We start from the raw sequence: 17,861 nt of genomic DNA, 5'->3' as shown, positions 1-17,861 counted from the left end.
TTTAAATAGATTCCATCTACTCACCATGCAGCTTCAATTCTTAAGCTTGGAACCAGAATCAGATTTTCAGTCTCTAATTTCCTGACTAAATTAAACCATTCAATTAGTCTTGGAAAAAAATTGTTACTAGAAATTTCCTGTACAATTAAAACCCACACACACACCAGAAACCAATAGAAGTCACAAAGATATAAGAGTAGGTAAGAGTCAGTCACTCAGGTAAAGATTGAAAGCAATAAAGCATGTTGCAAAAATTGGTAGCTTCTTTAATTGTATGTTACTGGCTTATTGCAACTGTAACAAGTAAATCAACAGCAAGAAACCAAACAAATTTAGAGTCATTGTCTGTCTCCAAAAATGGAAATCAGCACTTCACTTGGAAACCTAAGCTATATCAACCATTGCTTAAAAAAAAAAAAATAAATAAATAAATAGATAAAAAACAGTTCTGGCTATGCGGAAATTGCTGATGCAAAGAAAGGGAAAGACGAGAAAATGCAAGACACAAGCCAGAAGCCAATACATAGTGTCACCTAAAGTAGCACTTAATACTTGACGGCTGTCTTGTTTGATACACTAAACTCTGATTTGTAGGAAACATCTTTTAAACCCAAGTCTCAAGTGATTCCTATTCACTGCCCTACTGGAATCAAGAGATCCAACAGCTCTTTTATCTAGCTAAAATATACTGTACTTTAAACTGTAGGATTAGGCTAAATTTTTTTTTTTTTAAATAAGTCTATTTTCTCTACATCTTTTGCAGATAAACTTATCTGCTACTTTTGCTTGTATGCAAAACTCTTAATTATTAAGAGGCCAAATTAGTATATTCAGCCAATATACATCAAAGCATGGACAATGTACATAGCTTAAGGTGTTCGGGTACACCTAGCTCTGTATAGAGGGCATATAAGATAGCACATACAGAAGATCCTAACAATGTACTTCGTATAAGATGTATGTAGTTTCAATTTCACAGTTTTCACCCCTTGAGGCCCCGATTATTAAATTTGGGTTGCAATTTGATAATTTACTACCACTACAGAAATCGTCAACAAAAAAATACAAAGAAAACTATAATTCAAAAACAAAAACTATCCCTTTAAATCACAGAAATCAAAGAGAGCGAAAAAAAAAAGGTTACTGTTAGCAAATGATTGAAATGACAAACAAATGAAACAATGTACAAGCATTTGTTTTGGACTAGCTCAGATTTACTGCCCAACAGATAAATGTGAAGACTTACAAAGGTTGTATAGAGTGTATACTGCAAACGTTCAAACGAGCAGCTATGAAAAGCACCTCCATGGGAAACAATTTTAGCCATGCCACATTGTTTATGCCAATTACCCTCAATTGCACACAGGAACACAACTGCAACTGAATTTATGGAGCAGCATCTTCTAATTTCGCATCCCATTCCGTATATATTTCTCATTTAGTATATCATTGGACTTGTATATATATAGATTATCCACCCTAGGACACACTGGCATACATGTCAGTTTTGGGCACCTTCTAATCTCCAATGACCTCACTTGAGAAAGACACGGTAGTAACTGCCATTGTGCCTTGTTGCTGTTGCTGCTATCAATAGTAACTTGAGTACGATGATGATTTCCCAGACCTACTACCGCTCTCCTCCAACCTTTGAACTCCGGCAGATTGTTTAACCAAAGTAACTTAAGAGAGGGCAAGAGTGATAGCTCCTCTGTACACACCAATTGGGATGCAGGCATGAAACTAAAATTAGTCAATGAAGTATTTACTTCTATGTACTCCAACTTATCCAACCCTAAAAGTTTGAGGACTTTCAAATGACACAAGCTTCCCAGGAATGGCAGGTATTCCAACTCCCCACAATGAAAAAGACAAAGTTGAACAAGATTTGGAAGAAGGGTTGCCCAATCAGGCATTCTCGCACCATGGTACTCCTGCACCTCTAACCGTTTCAGATTAGAATGCGGCTGCAGTTCTTCCATCAAACTTCCTGCCATCTCATCATCAACACTTCCACCACCCTCCTCATGAGTGAACTTAAAGCATATTGCCTTGAGATGTTCCTTACTCCTCAGGTATAATCTATCCCTCGTATAGTCTTCCTTAACAGCATTATTAGCATCCTTTGGCCATCTGATTTGGACTTCAAGATCACCCTTCAGCTTCTCTAGAGCCTTTAGATTTTCCAGCCCGCTAAACCACTGCTTCCAACTTGAATTACTACCTTTTCCTCCCGCTATAAAGTTGCTTAGCCTATGAAGGCAACTCAACTTACCCATGCCCCGAGGCATATAAGTCAGATGGTAGCAATCATCTATATCCAAAACCCTGAGCTTAACCAATTTACTCAAATCTTTTGGTAACTCTTTCAATTTCTCACACCCGGTTAATAAAAAAGTTTGGAGATTATATAGTTTTGTAATTGACTTAGGAAGCATTTCCAAATCAACATTATATGAGAGATCTAAATACCTTAAATGCAACAATTTACCAATGGAGCCTGGTAATTTCTTGATCTTTAACCAACTTAGGTCTAATACCCTTAGGCACATACAATTTGCTACTAATGGCTCTAGGAAAAACAGGTCCACCGTGCTCAATAATAAACCACCTCGGTCAACATGAAGATAGGAACGAATATGGTTCTTACTGAAGAAATATCTGCCATATTCCCTCCTACTGGAAACTGATAGATGGCGAATTTTTTTATCCAGGTTGCCCCTAATGGTGTTTGTTACATAGATCTCCTTTTCAGTGACACTTTGAGCCATGTCATGCATGAGATCGTGTATCTTACATGTAATTATCTCATTAAATGCGTCTATTCTGATGTCTTGGAAGAAACATCTTCTCAGCAAGGTCGAAAAATATTCCTCACCAGCATCTTCAATGCTCTGATTTTTATCTAATGGAACAATATAGCCTTGTGCCATCCAAAGGCTTATCAACATCTCTTTCTCTATCTCAAAATCCTTGGGAAACAATGTGCAATAACTGAAGCAACTCTTTAGTGGAGATTCGAGATTATGGTAACTTAACTTCAATATGGGCATAATATCGTTTTCACCCTCTCTGATGTTGGCTAACCCCGTCTTCTGATATGACCTCCAAGCACTCTTGTCTTGACCATACAACAGACTTCCTATCACTCTTATAGCAAGAGGGACATGAGCACATAAATCAACAATCTCTCTGCCAATTTCGACTAAGTCATGATCTGGCAGGTTTGATTGATTTGATCCAAATGCTGTCCTTTCAAACAAACACCATGAATCCTCCTTTGACAAGCCTTGTAGCTCATACATTGAACTAACTCCTATAATTGCTGCAGTTTTTTGCGAACGTGTGGTCACCACTATTCGACTTCCCGTTTGACCTCCAATGAAGTACTTAACCAAAGCACACCATTGATTGCGAATCTCAGTCCATACATCATCTAAAACAAGCAAATATTTATGATCTGCTAGTATTTTTCGAAGCTGTCCTTGCACCCAATCCATGGTTGACCCCTCATGCTTCCGGCCAGTAACTGAAGCCAAAATCTTACCAAGAATATCTTCTAAGTCTAACTCTTTTCTATCTTGATCAGAGACACAAGTCCACAACCTCAACGAAAATGCACTCTTGACCCTTGGATCGTTGTACACAAGTTGAGCAAGGGCAGTTTTGCCTAACCCTCCAATACCCACAATAGTAATGAAAGACACATCTTGCTGAACATTAGAATCAAGCAACATACCAATGATTTTCTCCAAGTCACCCTCTCTTCCAATAATATCCACTGCATTCACACAAGAGTCGCTCTCGGGCCTCCTCTTCCTGGCAGGCTCAGAATCAAGCTTAAATCTAAGCTGATTGTTGTAAGCAATAGCATCCAACTTCCGCCTTATCTTCTCAACCCCTCTAGACATCTTGTAAGCAACACCTAACTCTTTAAAAAGAGAAAAGAAACGCGCCAGCTTGTCACTCTCTGTGAGTTTCTTCTGCTCAACCAGAGTAACAAACTCGTCCAACAGATCATCTGCTTCATAGATTGCATCCTTGAGGTCCTCAACATAAAGTTGTTCTTCATCATTAAGCTCGCGCTTGGCCTCTGCCTTGCGGAGCACAGTGTTGATGGTGGAGACAGTGGCTTGAAGGTCACCAAGATGGGATTTGTAGCCAAGAATTGAGCACATCTTTTTGAGCTCCGGACATTGCAACGCTGCAAACACAGTCTGAGCAACAGATAGCAGTGTTCCAATGTCCATTTCTATGTCAAAAGATTACCTGAATTTCTTTTATCAAAAGATAATTTCAGAAGTGATTGATCTAGTTTTAGGTTGGGTTAGATTGGCTAAACAAAAGGCTAACAACAAGCTCGGCTCGAATCGATTAGTCTCGCAAGAAATTGACCTCACATGAATAATGTATTGAATAGCAAATGTTAAGTTCCTACGAATTTGCATCTGTCTCTATCAATTGATCTAAGTCAAATGTGGTGTAATTCAAAAATATACCACAGAATTACTAGTAAGTTAAATTAGAGTGTGGACATACAACTAACCAGAATTGAAATTATGACATTTTTTTCAAATCGATTCGATTTCGTAAATCTTATGTTCTCACTGACATTATGACATTTTTTTCAAATCGATTCGATTTCGTAAATCTTATGGATCCGGACAAGACTTGGTTACGAATGAAGAACTGTTTCCTAAGAGTGGCCAAAGAGGTCTTAGGGGAAGTAAGGGGAAGAACTTCGGTACAGAGAGATACTTCGTGGTGGAATGAAGAGGTGAAAGCAGTAATTAAGCAAAAAAGGGAATGCTATCAAGCCTTAGGAAAATGTAGGAGTGATGAAACCTTTGCAGCGTATAAGGAGGCTAAGAGTAAGGCAAAGGCAGCTGTTCGCCAAGCAAAAGAAAAGGCATATCAGGAGGTTTATGAAAAGCTTGATTCCAAGGAGGGAGAAAGGATCATTTATAAGATGGCAAAGAGAAGACAAGAGGCAAGGAAGGATATTGGCATGGTGAAGTGTGTCAAAGATAAGAACCAAATGGTCCTAGTGCAAGAGGAGGGCATCAAGGACAGGTGGAAGGGGTACTTCGATGAATTATTTAATGGAAGTAATGGAGTTGTGATAGGAGATACCTCTATGAGTGATGAAGAAATCAACATGGAGTATGTGCGAAGGATTAGGAGAGTAGAGGTGGAGATTGCACTGAGGAAGATGAAACCTAAGAAGGCGGTTGGCCCTGATGGGGTACCGATAGAGGTGTGGAGGTGTTTGGGTAAGATTGGTATTGATTGGTTAACAAACCTTTTCAACAAGATATGGACGGCTACAAGGATCCCACAAGATTGGAGGAAGAGCACCTTGGTCCCGGTTTATAAAAACAAAGGAGACGCTCAAGATTGTTCTAACTATCGAGGAATTAAGCTTATGAGCCATACTATGAAGTTGTGGGAAAGGGTGATTGAACAAAGGTTGAGGGCATGCACAAGCATTTCAGATAACCAATTTGGTTTTATGCCTGGGAGATCTACTATGGAGGCAATCCATTTGATAAGACAAATGATGGAGTTTTATAGGGTAAAGAAGAAAGATCTTCATATGGTCTTTATTGATTTAGAGAAGGCATATGACAAGGTGCCAAGAGAGATACTTTGGTGGGCAATGTTGAAGAAAGGTATCCCACGAAGGTATGTAGACCTAGTTAAGGATATGTATCGGGATGTGTCAACAAATGTGAGGACATGCGGAGGGTTGACAAAAGATTTCCCTATTACAATCGGATTGCATCAAGGGTCTGCATTAAGCCCTTTTCTTTTTGCAACGGTTCTAGATGAATTAACTAGACCAATTCAAGATGAGGTTCCATGGTGTATGCTGTTCGCAGATGATATCGTTTTGGTGGATGAGACTAAGGATGGGGTTAATGTCAAGTTGGAGCAATGGAGGCAAAGGTTGGAATCTAGAGGGTTTAAGCTAAGTCGGAGTAAGACTGAATATTTGGTATGTCGTTTTGGCACTCAGAGGGGGACAAGCAATGAAGTGGTGAGTTTGGATGGAAAGGATTTGACCATGAGTGAATGTTTTAAGTACCTAGGGTCGATCATCCAGAAGAATGGTGACATTGATCAAGACGTGACCCACAGGATTAAGTCAGGGTGGCTTAAATGGAGAGCGGCCACGGGAGTGTTATGCGACCGCAGCATTCCCTTAAAGTTGAAGGGAAAATTCTACAGGACTGCCATAAGACCAGTGTTGCTCTATGGTACAGAATGTTGGGCTTCTAAGAAAGAGCATATTAAAAAGATGGAGGTTACGGAAATGCGCATGTTAAGGTGGATGTGTGGAAACACTTTAAGAGATAGAATCAGAAATGAGGTTATTCGCAAGAAAGTAGGTGTGGCGGGCATTGTAGATAAATTAAGGGAAAATCGTCTGCGTTGGTTTGGACATGTAAGACGGAGACCCGAGGGTGCACCGGTGCGAAGAGTGGAAGAGTGGGACCATGGAGGGATTAAACGAGGAAGAGGGAGACCAAAGATGACTTGGTTGGAAGGAGTGAGGAAGGATATGAAGTGCATGGATTTACGTGAGGATGAAGTTTTGGATCGTAAGGGATGGAGGAGAAAGATTTATGTTGATGACTACACGGAATAATCAAATTTGGTTCATGTTAGCCGACCCCACTTTTGGGATTAAGGCTTTGATTGATTGATTGATTGATTGATTCACTGACATTCATACAGTCATGACCTAGCTCATAAAATCCAGCAATCTGATCAAACATATTGAATTACAAAAACCTCAATATGATTTGTTTTTAATTTTTTGGGAAATTATTTCACAAAAACACTCAAATTGCAAGTAAATGCTCATAAAGAACCCCAAAAAAAAAATTTAACTGAGATTGAGATAAATCAGAACCTTTTTAAGCTGCTTCATGAAAGAAATGAGGAGGAATTTCCATTGCATGAAATCGACCTACAATTAATTTTACCAGAGAAATAATAAATAAAAAAATAATTGACGATTCAAGGAAATGATTCGGGATTGATTTAGATCCATCTAAGGAAGAGAGAAGAAATGAATTACAGTTCTATGCGACGAGAGTTTTAACGAGCTCGTTGGCGAGTTGAAGATAGGTTAGCAATGACAAGCAAGAACTTCACTGATTCATTAGTGCTCAAGATACTAGCTAATGAGACGAGACAACTAACAAGCTACTCATACTCGTACAATAACAAAGTAGTCGAATATGAATAGAGGACCTTGAATATGAATTTGTGAGTTTAACCGGACTCTCAGACTGAGGTAAAAAGCCGAAAACAAGCTAAAGGCAAAATTTTGGCACTCAACTAGCCTTGCTAATGACAATTGTTTGTAAGCGTAAATACAGAGTAGAAGTTATAGCTTATACAACATGTGAGAAGAATTTTCCTGTTACTGATGCTCTGTGAACATAAGTTTTCGAAGGCACAGAACTTTGTTATCTCATAGGTTTTGAAACCGACTAAGAACATGGGAAAATGAGAAATAGTACAGCATGAATTAGTAAGCTTCTTGATGTCAATATAACACACATAGACAGTTCCCAGTATATACTAAATACTCTCTCATTACACCTTACTGTTCACATTTATCATCCTACTACAGAAAACTAAAACTACACTATGACAACAAACCTACAGATTATCTCTTCTAGTTTCGACTATCAAGGCGTAACAGGAATGGAGTCTGAGGCAGAGATGTGGGAGGAAGCATCATCTTTTGATACGGAAACATAGTTTACTGGAGCTGCAGGCCTGATCTTACCCTCTTTCGATGACCGGGTTCCATTTTGATGACTGTTTAGAGAGAGTCGACGATTAGGAGTCCCGTTGGGGCCTCCATTTGCACGTGGTCCTTTCTTATTTGCACTTCCAGGTCTAGCAGGGCTAGGTCTTGAAGTGAAAGCAGTTTCCTGGTCTGTGCTTACCTGTTCTACATATTTCTTTTGGTCCTGCAGGGTCAACACACTGAAGTTACCATCACAGTTAAAAAAAAAAAAATTAAAAAATTAAAAAAAAAAAGGTGATATCCAATTCATCTACACCATTGAGGACAGGTACCAGCATAAAACCAACTCCATACATAATCAAGTGAGAACAAAAATGTAGGGATAGGGGATGATATAGGCTCAAGGACGTGGTGCTCTTTCTCACTAAGTTTTTTGACTTTAGAAAATTGAATTTTCCACCGCTATATGCTTAAAATCCAGCCTATGTAGACAAGGGGTGAACGGGAACAATACAAGTCCAGGCTATGCAGCCATGAGTTTTGCTTTGAGCTGTTACAGTAGGTAACTTACCCTCAACCTCCGTTTCTCCTCCTCTCTTTCGTGCCTGAGCATGGCATATTCATCCAGCATAGCAAGCAGGGGAACTCCATCATAAGTGAATGTCAGGCCCCGGTCATCTTCCCACGTGCGAGTTTTGGCAACAAGAGTCTCAACCATCACTGCAAGGTCACAAAATTAGTTTACTTCACATATTAAAGTTATAAGAAGTCTGCATTGTGTGAATAATCAGTTGCAGCCACTAAATGCAGCTTCATATGTCATCAAATATCATACAAACCTGGGATTTTGTTCACCAGAATTCTGGCTTTCTCTGCCCGCTTAAGATTTAAGTGAGCACCCCTGCTAGCATTATATCTGTTGTCATCCTGTAAAAATGAAAGAGGTTATGAGTCGGAGGTCAATGCATGTGCATACGCTCTACACATCACTTCACTCAAAAGACAGGTGAAAATGATGACAAACATTCTGGGCAATGCCCATTGTAAAGCAAAATCAATCCCAAACATTTCCAACCTCTGGAAGAGATAATAGAAAAGAAAGAAGCAACAAGACAAAGAAAAGAAATCCCTGAAATACAAAACAAAATAGAATAGAGCCATACCCGGTTGTAGTCTTCAAGCCAGCTCTCTTCTTCACAAGCTGACATCCATTTTTCAACCCTGTCCAGTATCTCTTTTCTACTAAGAGCCTCTTCTTTGGCCTTCAAGATCTGACTATCCATGTCAGCAATCAAATCTGAGGGCTCAACATTCCCAGCATCAATAATTGCCAAAATCTTTTCCCGAGCAGCTTCTGTGTCAATTTCTATATGTGCACGTGCATATATCTCCTCAAGTTCACCCTGCTTCTTGAAGGCAATTTCCTTCATCCGACTAAACTTTAGATGATCAAGCCTCTCTACCTCAACCTCAGCCTAACCACAAAAAGTCCAAATACAATGAAAAAACTAATGTCAGTACCAAGCATCATTTTTGATAAGAGCAGCATACATAAAATACAACTACAGTACCTGCTCAATCAGGTCCAGAGCAAGAGCACCTGGAATAGTCACTTCATCCACTGAGGTTGATATGTTACATGTAACATGGTCAAACAATTGTCGCTCTTCTTCAGGTGTGTCCATTAGATTCCAAAGATCAGTTAACTGATTAGCTAACTCTTGAAGCTGCACATAGAGACACTCTGTTAGCCTCATGTTAGTCTTACATGAATGGCAACATCAAATTCTAACCTCACATCCCTCATAGCAGCAGCTTAAAATGAAACATGAACACAAAAATTACTAGGACAACTTAAGAATCACAGGTGTGGCACTCTTTGGTCAGTTTGATTTGGTTCAGGTCAAGTCACTTTGGATAAACTCTATTTTTCCTTCTTTTCCGGGTTGTTTCAGCCTTTCAGGGTAACCATTGGAACTTTGAGCTCAAAATTTTTTACATATTGAGTGGGGTCAGAACTTTAAGAGATCACATCAACTTTAAGCAGGTCTAAATGATGTTGAGTAGATAGATGGTTTACCTTTTGAAGCCTCTGTTTTTTGTCCTCTTCTAGAACAACAACTGTCTCAGCAAGCTTAGACAGTGTTTCATCACTAATGCTTTTTGACTGCACACCATTAGAGTCATTCAAGCTTGGGTGCACTTCAGTCACGGTGCTGTAGAAGTCCATACCAAGGACAGAACAAAGATCATGTACAGTGCTCACAAATTCCAAGACCTTGTGCAGCCTTTCACTCTATCACATCAACAAAATTTATGAGTGTAACTCCTATCAAATAGGACATAGTATCACCATGTAACATTTAAGGTTAATTTATACCTTTTCTTTTTGAAGATCTTGAAGTTGAGCATAATATTCCTCTAACTTTGGTAGGGATAAATCCGATTCATCAACTACTGGTGCATCATTCAGGTTCAACTTCCCAGCAATTTCTCCACTAATTTCCTGAATCTGTCTCAGTACATCAGAGAACTCTCTCAACCTATACTCTTTTTGTTTACACAGCTTCTCCAATGTTGGTGCAACTGCTGCAAGTTGTTCCTTAATTGTTCCAGATGTTTTTTCAGGCTGCCCAAAAGTAATGAGTAGACTGATTATAATCAACACTTCAAATTCACATGCAGATCAGACACAAACAGATATTGGCTTGTTTCTGCTTGAAAAATTAAATAAATAAATTGAATTATAGTAGAATCAAACCATTCCAACAGCAGTTTTGTCTCCAAGAGCAGAAAAGAGGGTAGAAAGTTCAACATTAGCATCGGCCAAGGTCTGGAGAAGCTGAGCCCTTGATTTGACAGCCAGGTCAACTTTCCTTTTGTAAACATCCAGGCATTCCTGTTCTATCTGAAGAAGCATCTTGTCCCTATCCTCATCACTTTCACCAACTTCATCCCATATTCGCTACACCCAAATTAAAATTGACAATCAGCACAATGCTAAGATGTTCGAAACACAATTATCTCATTCCTCTTTAATTACCTGTAACTGCTGTAGTAGAGACCCACAAGTGGTTTCTCCTGTAAGAGGATTTTCTGCATCTGCCACTGCCATTGAAGAAAGAGCCTATAACAGACCTGCATTGAGCCCAAAGTTTCAGACTTTCAGCTTATTCTTTTAAAAGCCAAACACAACTTCCAAAATGATGAAAACAAAACAAAAACTCAAAAACTATCTTTTAGCTAATGATCAAAACACACAAAAAAACCCTTCCATCAATTTCTCTCGCGGAAGTATAATCACACAAAACCACGATTCTACAAGACTTGAATATGCCGAGAAAGAATACGGGTGATAATCACACTAGGACTCCCATCATATATACAGAAAAGAAAGCAATGGCTTCAATTACCCACCAACTATGATAAGAACATCAATGACGAGGCAATAATATGTGACAGATCAACTATCATTTACAAATGGTACTACCATAAAATTAATAGGTCAATCTACTAATCTAGTACTATAAAGTTGCAAGTTAGCAAATAGCAACATTATCCTCAAAATTAACATCTTTGGCATCACTCACCAATAACCCACATAATGATAACAACAGCCAACTCATATTTATATTTTTTTACTGGATAATGATTTTGTTTTAAGTAAATAAAAACATAGCATGCTAAATGCCCATAATAAAAAACAAAACCTTTTGCATGCACCCGGTTTACAATAATTTTATTGTACATCGAACATTTTACGAAAAGTGACCCTTTTTTTTTTACAAAAGTGACCCATATTTATACAAAAGTGACCCTTTTTTTTCACAAAAGTGACCCCTTTTTTATTTATAAAAGTGACCTATATTTTCACAAAAGTTACCCTTTTTTTACACAAAAGTGACCCTTTTTTCACAAAAGTGACCTTTTTTTTTTCCACAAAAACAGGGTATCAAAATAAAAAAGTTACCCTTTTCTTCTACAATTAGCAAGTAATTTCCTCCATTTTCTCTCTCCTTTAATGGCGAAATCAATCCCAACACCGAAGATCCGCCAAACTCCTCCGACCCAAATTCCTCCCTTGCGTCCTTTGTCGTTCTTTCAAAAAAAATGCAATTGTAAAACTAACAAAAATACACAAAAAATTAAGTAACAAACCTAAATTAAGCGACAAACAGATTCGCAAGTGAAAGAAAAGGTAGAAAATCAGATCAAAATGCAAAAAATTGAAGAAAAATCAGATCAAATTGAAAGAGAGAGAAAATAGAGGAAGAGAGAGAAAGTAAAGTATGAGGAAGAGAGAGAAAAATAAAAATGTGTGTCTTTAGTTTTGCCAACTGGCCAGTGTGAATGAAATTGGCAGTAACAAATTTCTTTCCTTGTTGCCGCCATACAATACATTACTGTAAATCGGGTTTTTTTAAACATTTGTTAATAAAAAATAATTAATATTATAAAATCAAAATTAAAAAAAAAAAAAACTCAAGAATCAGCAAAAGACCAACTCATCCATTTCACCAGACAAACAATCAACAAATTGATGATTTGAAGATCTTAAACCCCAAGTCATTTTGATATATTATCCAACACCTAGCTTAGTTAGGAAACGCTTGGGGTTGCTAGAACAAAAACCCAAGATCAAATCTCGTCTACATCATTACATTGAAATGAATCAAACACCCATTTAACTAAAACAAGATCTTTAACTAAAACCACCTCATTAACCAACAAAAAAACCCCAGAAAAATCAAGAAATAAATTTCCCTGTAAAAATCAAATCAAACCCACCAAATGAATTAACTCAAGAAATCAGTTACTAAATCAAAAAATCAGTCAATCATTCAGATCCTCGAAGTAATCAAACAAAAACCCACTTCAAATTAGATAATAATAAGACAAATTAAGCATTAATAACAAAAATTAAACCATACCCAGTACCAAAAATAGCAAGAAAAAGGCAATGTAGCAGTAAATGAACTGAGAAGTAGAGGAAGAAAAAGCTTACTCTTGAGAAATGATTAGGGTTTTCTGGGTAGTTAGATCTGAAGTATTTTGGTCGTCTCGAGGAGAGAGAAAGTGAGAAGAGTGAGAAAGAGAGAGTGAAGTGAGGACTCTTGAGTGAAGGAAGATGAAGATTGAAGAAGAATAAGAGAGAGAAAATTGTGATTTGTGAGTGTTAATTGAGGTGGGACCTACTACCCTTTTCTTTCTCTCTCTTTCCCATATGATTGTCTGAAAAGTTTTTTTTTTCTTTATTTTTTGGTAGGTTTATAATTTTAATTTCTTGTAATTAAAAATAATTTCTTTTTCTTGTTTGACAAATTTGGTACCTATGATTTCTTGTGGTGTTTACTGATTGTGATTTGTGACATTGTTCTCTTCTCAAATGACAGTTTTTGCCCTTTAAGATGTTGAGACTTGACAGCACTGGGTGTCTGGGTCGTGAACTAGTGGTCTCGTGGAGTCGTGGGTGGTTGTTCAGGCCCGAGCCACAACGTAGGTCGTGACGTTGTGTAGTGTTATGTCGTACTTGTTCTTGTTTGATGGTGGTTATGACTACGCATAATCCAAATTACGTTTTTATTTGTTAATGTATTAAACTCATACGAATTAGCTTATAAGTTGTGTCGGGTTTTATCAACAAAAATTATATTCATGCTTTATCTCATACCTTGAGATGGTCATTGGCATATCATGTTGTGTTTGGGTATGCTTTTAAAAATCTTTTTTGGGTTTGAATTATGGTGTCATGTGTTAGACTATGAAGATTCAATACAAACAATCTTATGTTCAAACCTTATCTACGGATTTTCCCTTCTTAAAATCTTGTCCATTGATTGCACAAAAATAGTATGATCCAAATGAGCATCTTGCACATGCATACATAATACTCGATCTATTTGAATTTTTGTGAAATTTATCAGTTTCATGCTAATCTCTGCGAGTATATTATAAGAAACACTCGACGTGACAACAAACCAACGTAGATTTTCCTTCACATAAATATCTTACAGAAACAGACGCAGTAAAATACGAGTAGAATGGTATACATACTAGAACTAGAGGTGATCAAATATTCGGGTTGGGTCAGATCTTAACATGATACGTTGTGCCCAAATCCGCTCAAAAGGAGCGGGCTTGTCGGGCCAAAGCGGATTTTCCGGAGTTTTTAGAATCGGTTCAAGCTTTTAACTAAAAATGTGTTTTTAGGCTTGTCCAAACCTGCTCTATTTTCAGGTTGGGTTAATGTTTATCACCTCTATCTAGAATCAAATTATTGTACTCCATGGTTCGTAATATCGCCATAGAATGTAGCTATGCGAGTCACCTCAATTAACTCCATCAATTAAGTCCAATTCAAAGTTGTCCAAGCAACACTTAATTCCTACTCCGTACATAATTACGGAGTAATTTGGCGAACAAGGTTGTAGTTGGTAGTTAGAGACGAAGACATTTGACCAGTTTTGCTGGTTTTTGACCAGCTTGAGCTAATAGCTGCTTCTTTGACTGGCAATCTATTCACTTTTGGCGCAACTGCAAAAAAGAAATAAATTAAAAAATAAAAATACTTCAATTATTTTATTTTATTTTATACAGCTAAGATAAAGAAATTAAAAAAAAAAATAAAAAAAAATTGGACACAGGGATGGCATGCACATACTTCTTAACCAATCTTCACGAGTAGACAACCTTAAAAAGTTAATTAATAGGCCACATTAACACATACAATGATACAAACAATTAACTATTTATTTTTTAATTTTTATGTATCTTTTTAGTTTTTATTATTAGTATATAGTATAATTTAATAGGAGAATTTGATTTAAATAATCCAACCTTTAACGTATTTATTTTTAATAATCCAACCTTTTGATTATTCCACAATAATCCAAGCTTTGGGGGTGTCTTAGATTATCAGGCCAAGGTGACTTGCAACCTGTTTCTCAGGTAATTTTTTTTTTTTTTTTTTTTCATTTCAATTAAATTTTTTTTTGACAAAATAGATTAAAAAAAAAAAAATTAAAACCCAGCAACCTACCTCTCCGCCGCCCTTCCCTTTCTCTTTTCCATTTTCCGACCACCGCCACCCCTACCCCGCTGCCGACCCTCCCCCTACCCCTCCCCTCCGCGCAGCTGCTACCCCTCGAAATCCACCCCAATTCCCACTCCCTTGTCCAACTGACTTCCCTTGAAACCACCCCAATTCCCTAAAACCCGAATCCCTAAAACATCGAAAACTTATACATCGAAAAAGGAATCTGTTATTCGAGGGGGAAGCGACGGCCAGGAATTGAGAACGAAGAGAGAGAAATTGAGGACGAGGGACGGTAGGCGGCGCGTGGTCAGTCGTGGGTGGCTGGGATCGGAATTAATGGAGAGTGAAGGGAAAGAGAAAGGAAGGAGGGAGGAAGGAAAAAGAAAGGAAGTAAGAAGGAAGGAGGAAGGAATGAGCTGCCGAAAATTATGGAAGAGAAGGAAGGAGGTGGGGTGCTCGGCAAATGAAGGTACCGACTGTGGATGGTCGGATTTTGGAGGGGAGGGATGGTGTCATGCGTGGTGGTTGTCGGATTTTGGATGGGTAGGAGTGGTGGTGGCTGGTGATCGGATTTTGGAGGGGAGGGAGTGGTGGTGGTGGTGCTGTAATGGAGGTTTGAAGGGAAGAAGGAGGGGAAAAAAGGGGATTTTTTTTTAATTTAATTTTTTTTAAAAAAAAAAATAAAAATATTTATTGGACAAATGACAATCTGACACGTGGAAGGTGACCTGCACTTTTTGGTTAAGTGACCTGCTAGGCCTGATAATCTAAGACACCCCCCAAAGCTTGGATTATTGTAGTATAATCAAAAGGTTGGATTATTAAAAATAAATACGTCAAAGGTTGGATTATTTAAATCAAATTTTCCAATTTAATAATAGTCTATATCATAAAATATACATTTACCGAGTTATACGAACTTCTTGTTCCTTTCTTGCATTAGTGATTTTGGTAAAGTGCTTAAAATTCCATGATCAATCACTTTGATTGATTGATATTACTTAATAAAATAGTATAACTAAGTGTTACTTTAACCTTTTTCATGGTAATGTGTGGAGCAATGGAAGCATTGTCTCGAGACTCCCATGATCTGAAAACTTGACCAATGCATTGACTCTGTAATTCGTATAAAGATTATTATGTCGATATTGTATATACTACGAGTAGTATATATATACTCCGCCGGTTTCTCTAAAATTGTTCTATATGATAAATTTATAATGATTATGTTTTTTTTTAGTTTAGTCGAGGACAGTTGGAGAAGCTTGGTGAGATTAAAGGTATCGTACTGTGTATCCATATCACCAACTAAACAAGCTCGTTAACACTAATCATCGATAATTATTAAATTGTTAGTTTGTGACTAGCAGCTCATCAAATAGGAAGCAGAAAGCAACATATTTTAGACTTTTATTAGTAGGTCCTTTTCTAATTTATGAGTCCCTAGGAAGTGATGTGGGTAATAGAGTATGGGGTCGTAACGTTGATGACCCATTTGAACCATCCAAAATATTTCACATGCAATTTGTCCTTCTCTACTGCTTCAACAACTAGACTTTATTTATATGGATTATTAATTGTTGTTTATAATTTTAGAAAATCATTATTAAAATGGATAGAATTATAATACTAGTAATAGAAGTTGATTATTATAATGGATAAAATTCTTAAGCATGGGCCACATGACATGCACCCTTCTAAGGGGTCAGATGGGCCCTTTGCTTATTTATTTCAAGAAGTAATGTTTTAAGCCCAATAATGCTTTATTTGCCAGTTGGATTTTTTATAAATGCAAATGCAACAATAAAAGTCTTAAATGAACATTTAAAAATAATACGTAGTAATAAAAAAAAAACATGAAAAAGTGAATATTTATTAATAGTATATTAAAAATAAAAATGATTAGAATATCAAATCATGCCTAATAAGATGAACATTTAGTAAAAAAATATTTGAACACATTGAAAAAAAAAAGTGAACATTTAATAATAAAAAAGAAAATACGTAAAAAAAAAATTTTAAAAATGAAGATGTCAAAATGTTATATGAACATTTAATATATTAAAAATGATCATGAATTTTATATATTCAAATATGTTCAGATTCATTGTATATAATTATTGATAAAAATAAAGACAAAATAAATTATATATGTTTTTTTTTTTTTTTTGGTACTACACGTTCATTTTATTGGGCATGGTCTTGCTATTCAATTATTTTATGATAATCATGTTCATATTGAATATACTAAATTTTCATTTTTTTTGGCGTCATGTTCACTTTTTGTTACTAAATGTTCATTTTTGCTATTACTAAATGGTCATTTTTTTTACATGCTCAATTATTTATTTATTTATTTTTTTTTACTAAATGTTAATTTTACAAGCCGTAGTTCATCAATTCTATGATTATATGAGAATCATGTCCATTTTAATATACTAATATATATTTTTACATATTAAAATTTTAGCACTAAATGTTTTTTTTTTTTGATGTGTGTATTTTTTATTACTAAATGTTCAATTTTTTTCATATCTAGAATACCCGAAATCAAAATCACATATAAATTGCAGTTCCAAAATTGGATTGGAATAAATATGCCCTTTGTCTTCAATTTTTTTTTTTTTTTCAACAATTCAACTCTTGACACTAATCATGAACTTCATTTTGAGGGTTTTTTTCATTTATAATTTGTACCACGTGCATAGAAACAAATATCATGTAAGAAGTCATGAAAAATTAGCACAATATGTATTTTAAGAATATCAACATCTAATAATTTGTAAAATAAATCTGCGTATTTAGGAATATTAACGGTCAAAGTTTTATATTAACAATTGTGAAAAGAAAAAACAATTAATTAATTCGTAAATGAGAGAAGTGGGACTCTTGATTTTTAATTTTCTATAACCAGTTAACAATCATGATTCATATAGAGAAGAAGAGGGCTATTAATACCTTTACCTCATTGTCCGTACTATCTAATACGATATTGAACAAAATTATTGCATGAAACTTTTTATAATAATGATAACAACCTTGTGCACTAATGGT

The 17,861-nt window shown here is 36.4% G+C and overlaps 2 protein-coding genes across 2 annotated transcripts; both read right to left on the bottom strand.

Moving 5' to 3' along the window:
- Nucleotides 1-974: 974 nt before the first annotated feature.
- On the bottom strand, nucleotides 975-4,354 carry LOC145605840 (putative disease resistance RPP13-like protein 1). Its single transcript, XM_081661901.1, has one exon. It carries the CDS (start codon nucleotides 4,248-4,250, stop codon nucleotides 1,404-1,406), a length of 2,847 nt encoding a protein of 948 aa, XP_081518027.1. The 5' UTR covers nucleotides 4,251-4,354; the 3' UTR covers nucleotides 975-1,403.
- Nucleotides 4,355-7,516: 3,162 nt separating this feature from the next.
- LOC145605051 (65-kDa microtubule-associated protein 1-like) lies at nucleotides 7,517-12,978 on the bottom strand. The gene is made up of 10 exons (XM_081661065.1): nucleotides 12,777-12,978; nucleotides 10,815-10,909; nucleotides 10,533-10,736; nucleotides 10,152-10,400; nucleotides 9,852-10,067; nucleotides 9,343-9,498; nucleotides 8,935-9,246; nucleotides 8,611-8,698; nucleotides 8,343-8,491; nucleotides 7,517-7,994 (listed from the first exon to the last, which is right to left on the bottom strand). Exons 2-10 carry the CDS (start codon nucleotides 10,884-10,886, stop codon nucleotides 7,707-7,709), a joined length of 1,734 nt encoding a protein of 577 aa, XP_081517191.1. The 5' UTR covers nucleotides 10,887-10,909; nucleotides 12,777-12,978; the 3' UTR covers nucleotides 7,517-7,706.
- Nucleotides 12,979-17,861: the final 4,883 nt, after the last annotated feature.

This window comes from Chenopodium album, chromosome 22, assembly GCF_948465745.1.
Source record: "Chenopodium album chromosome 22, dcCheAlbu1.1, whole genome shotgun sequence".
In the NCBI taxonomy this organism is placed as follows: domain Eukaryota; kingdom Viridiplantae; phylum Streptophyta; class Magnoliopsida; order Caryophyllales; family Amaranthaceae; genus Chenopodium; species Chenopodium album.
Note: the sequence above shows the minus strand (reverse complement) of the source record. Positions and strands in the feature narration are given on the sequence as shown.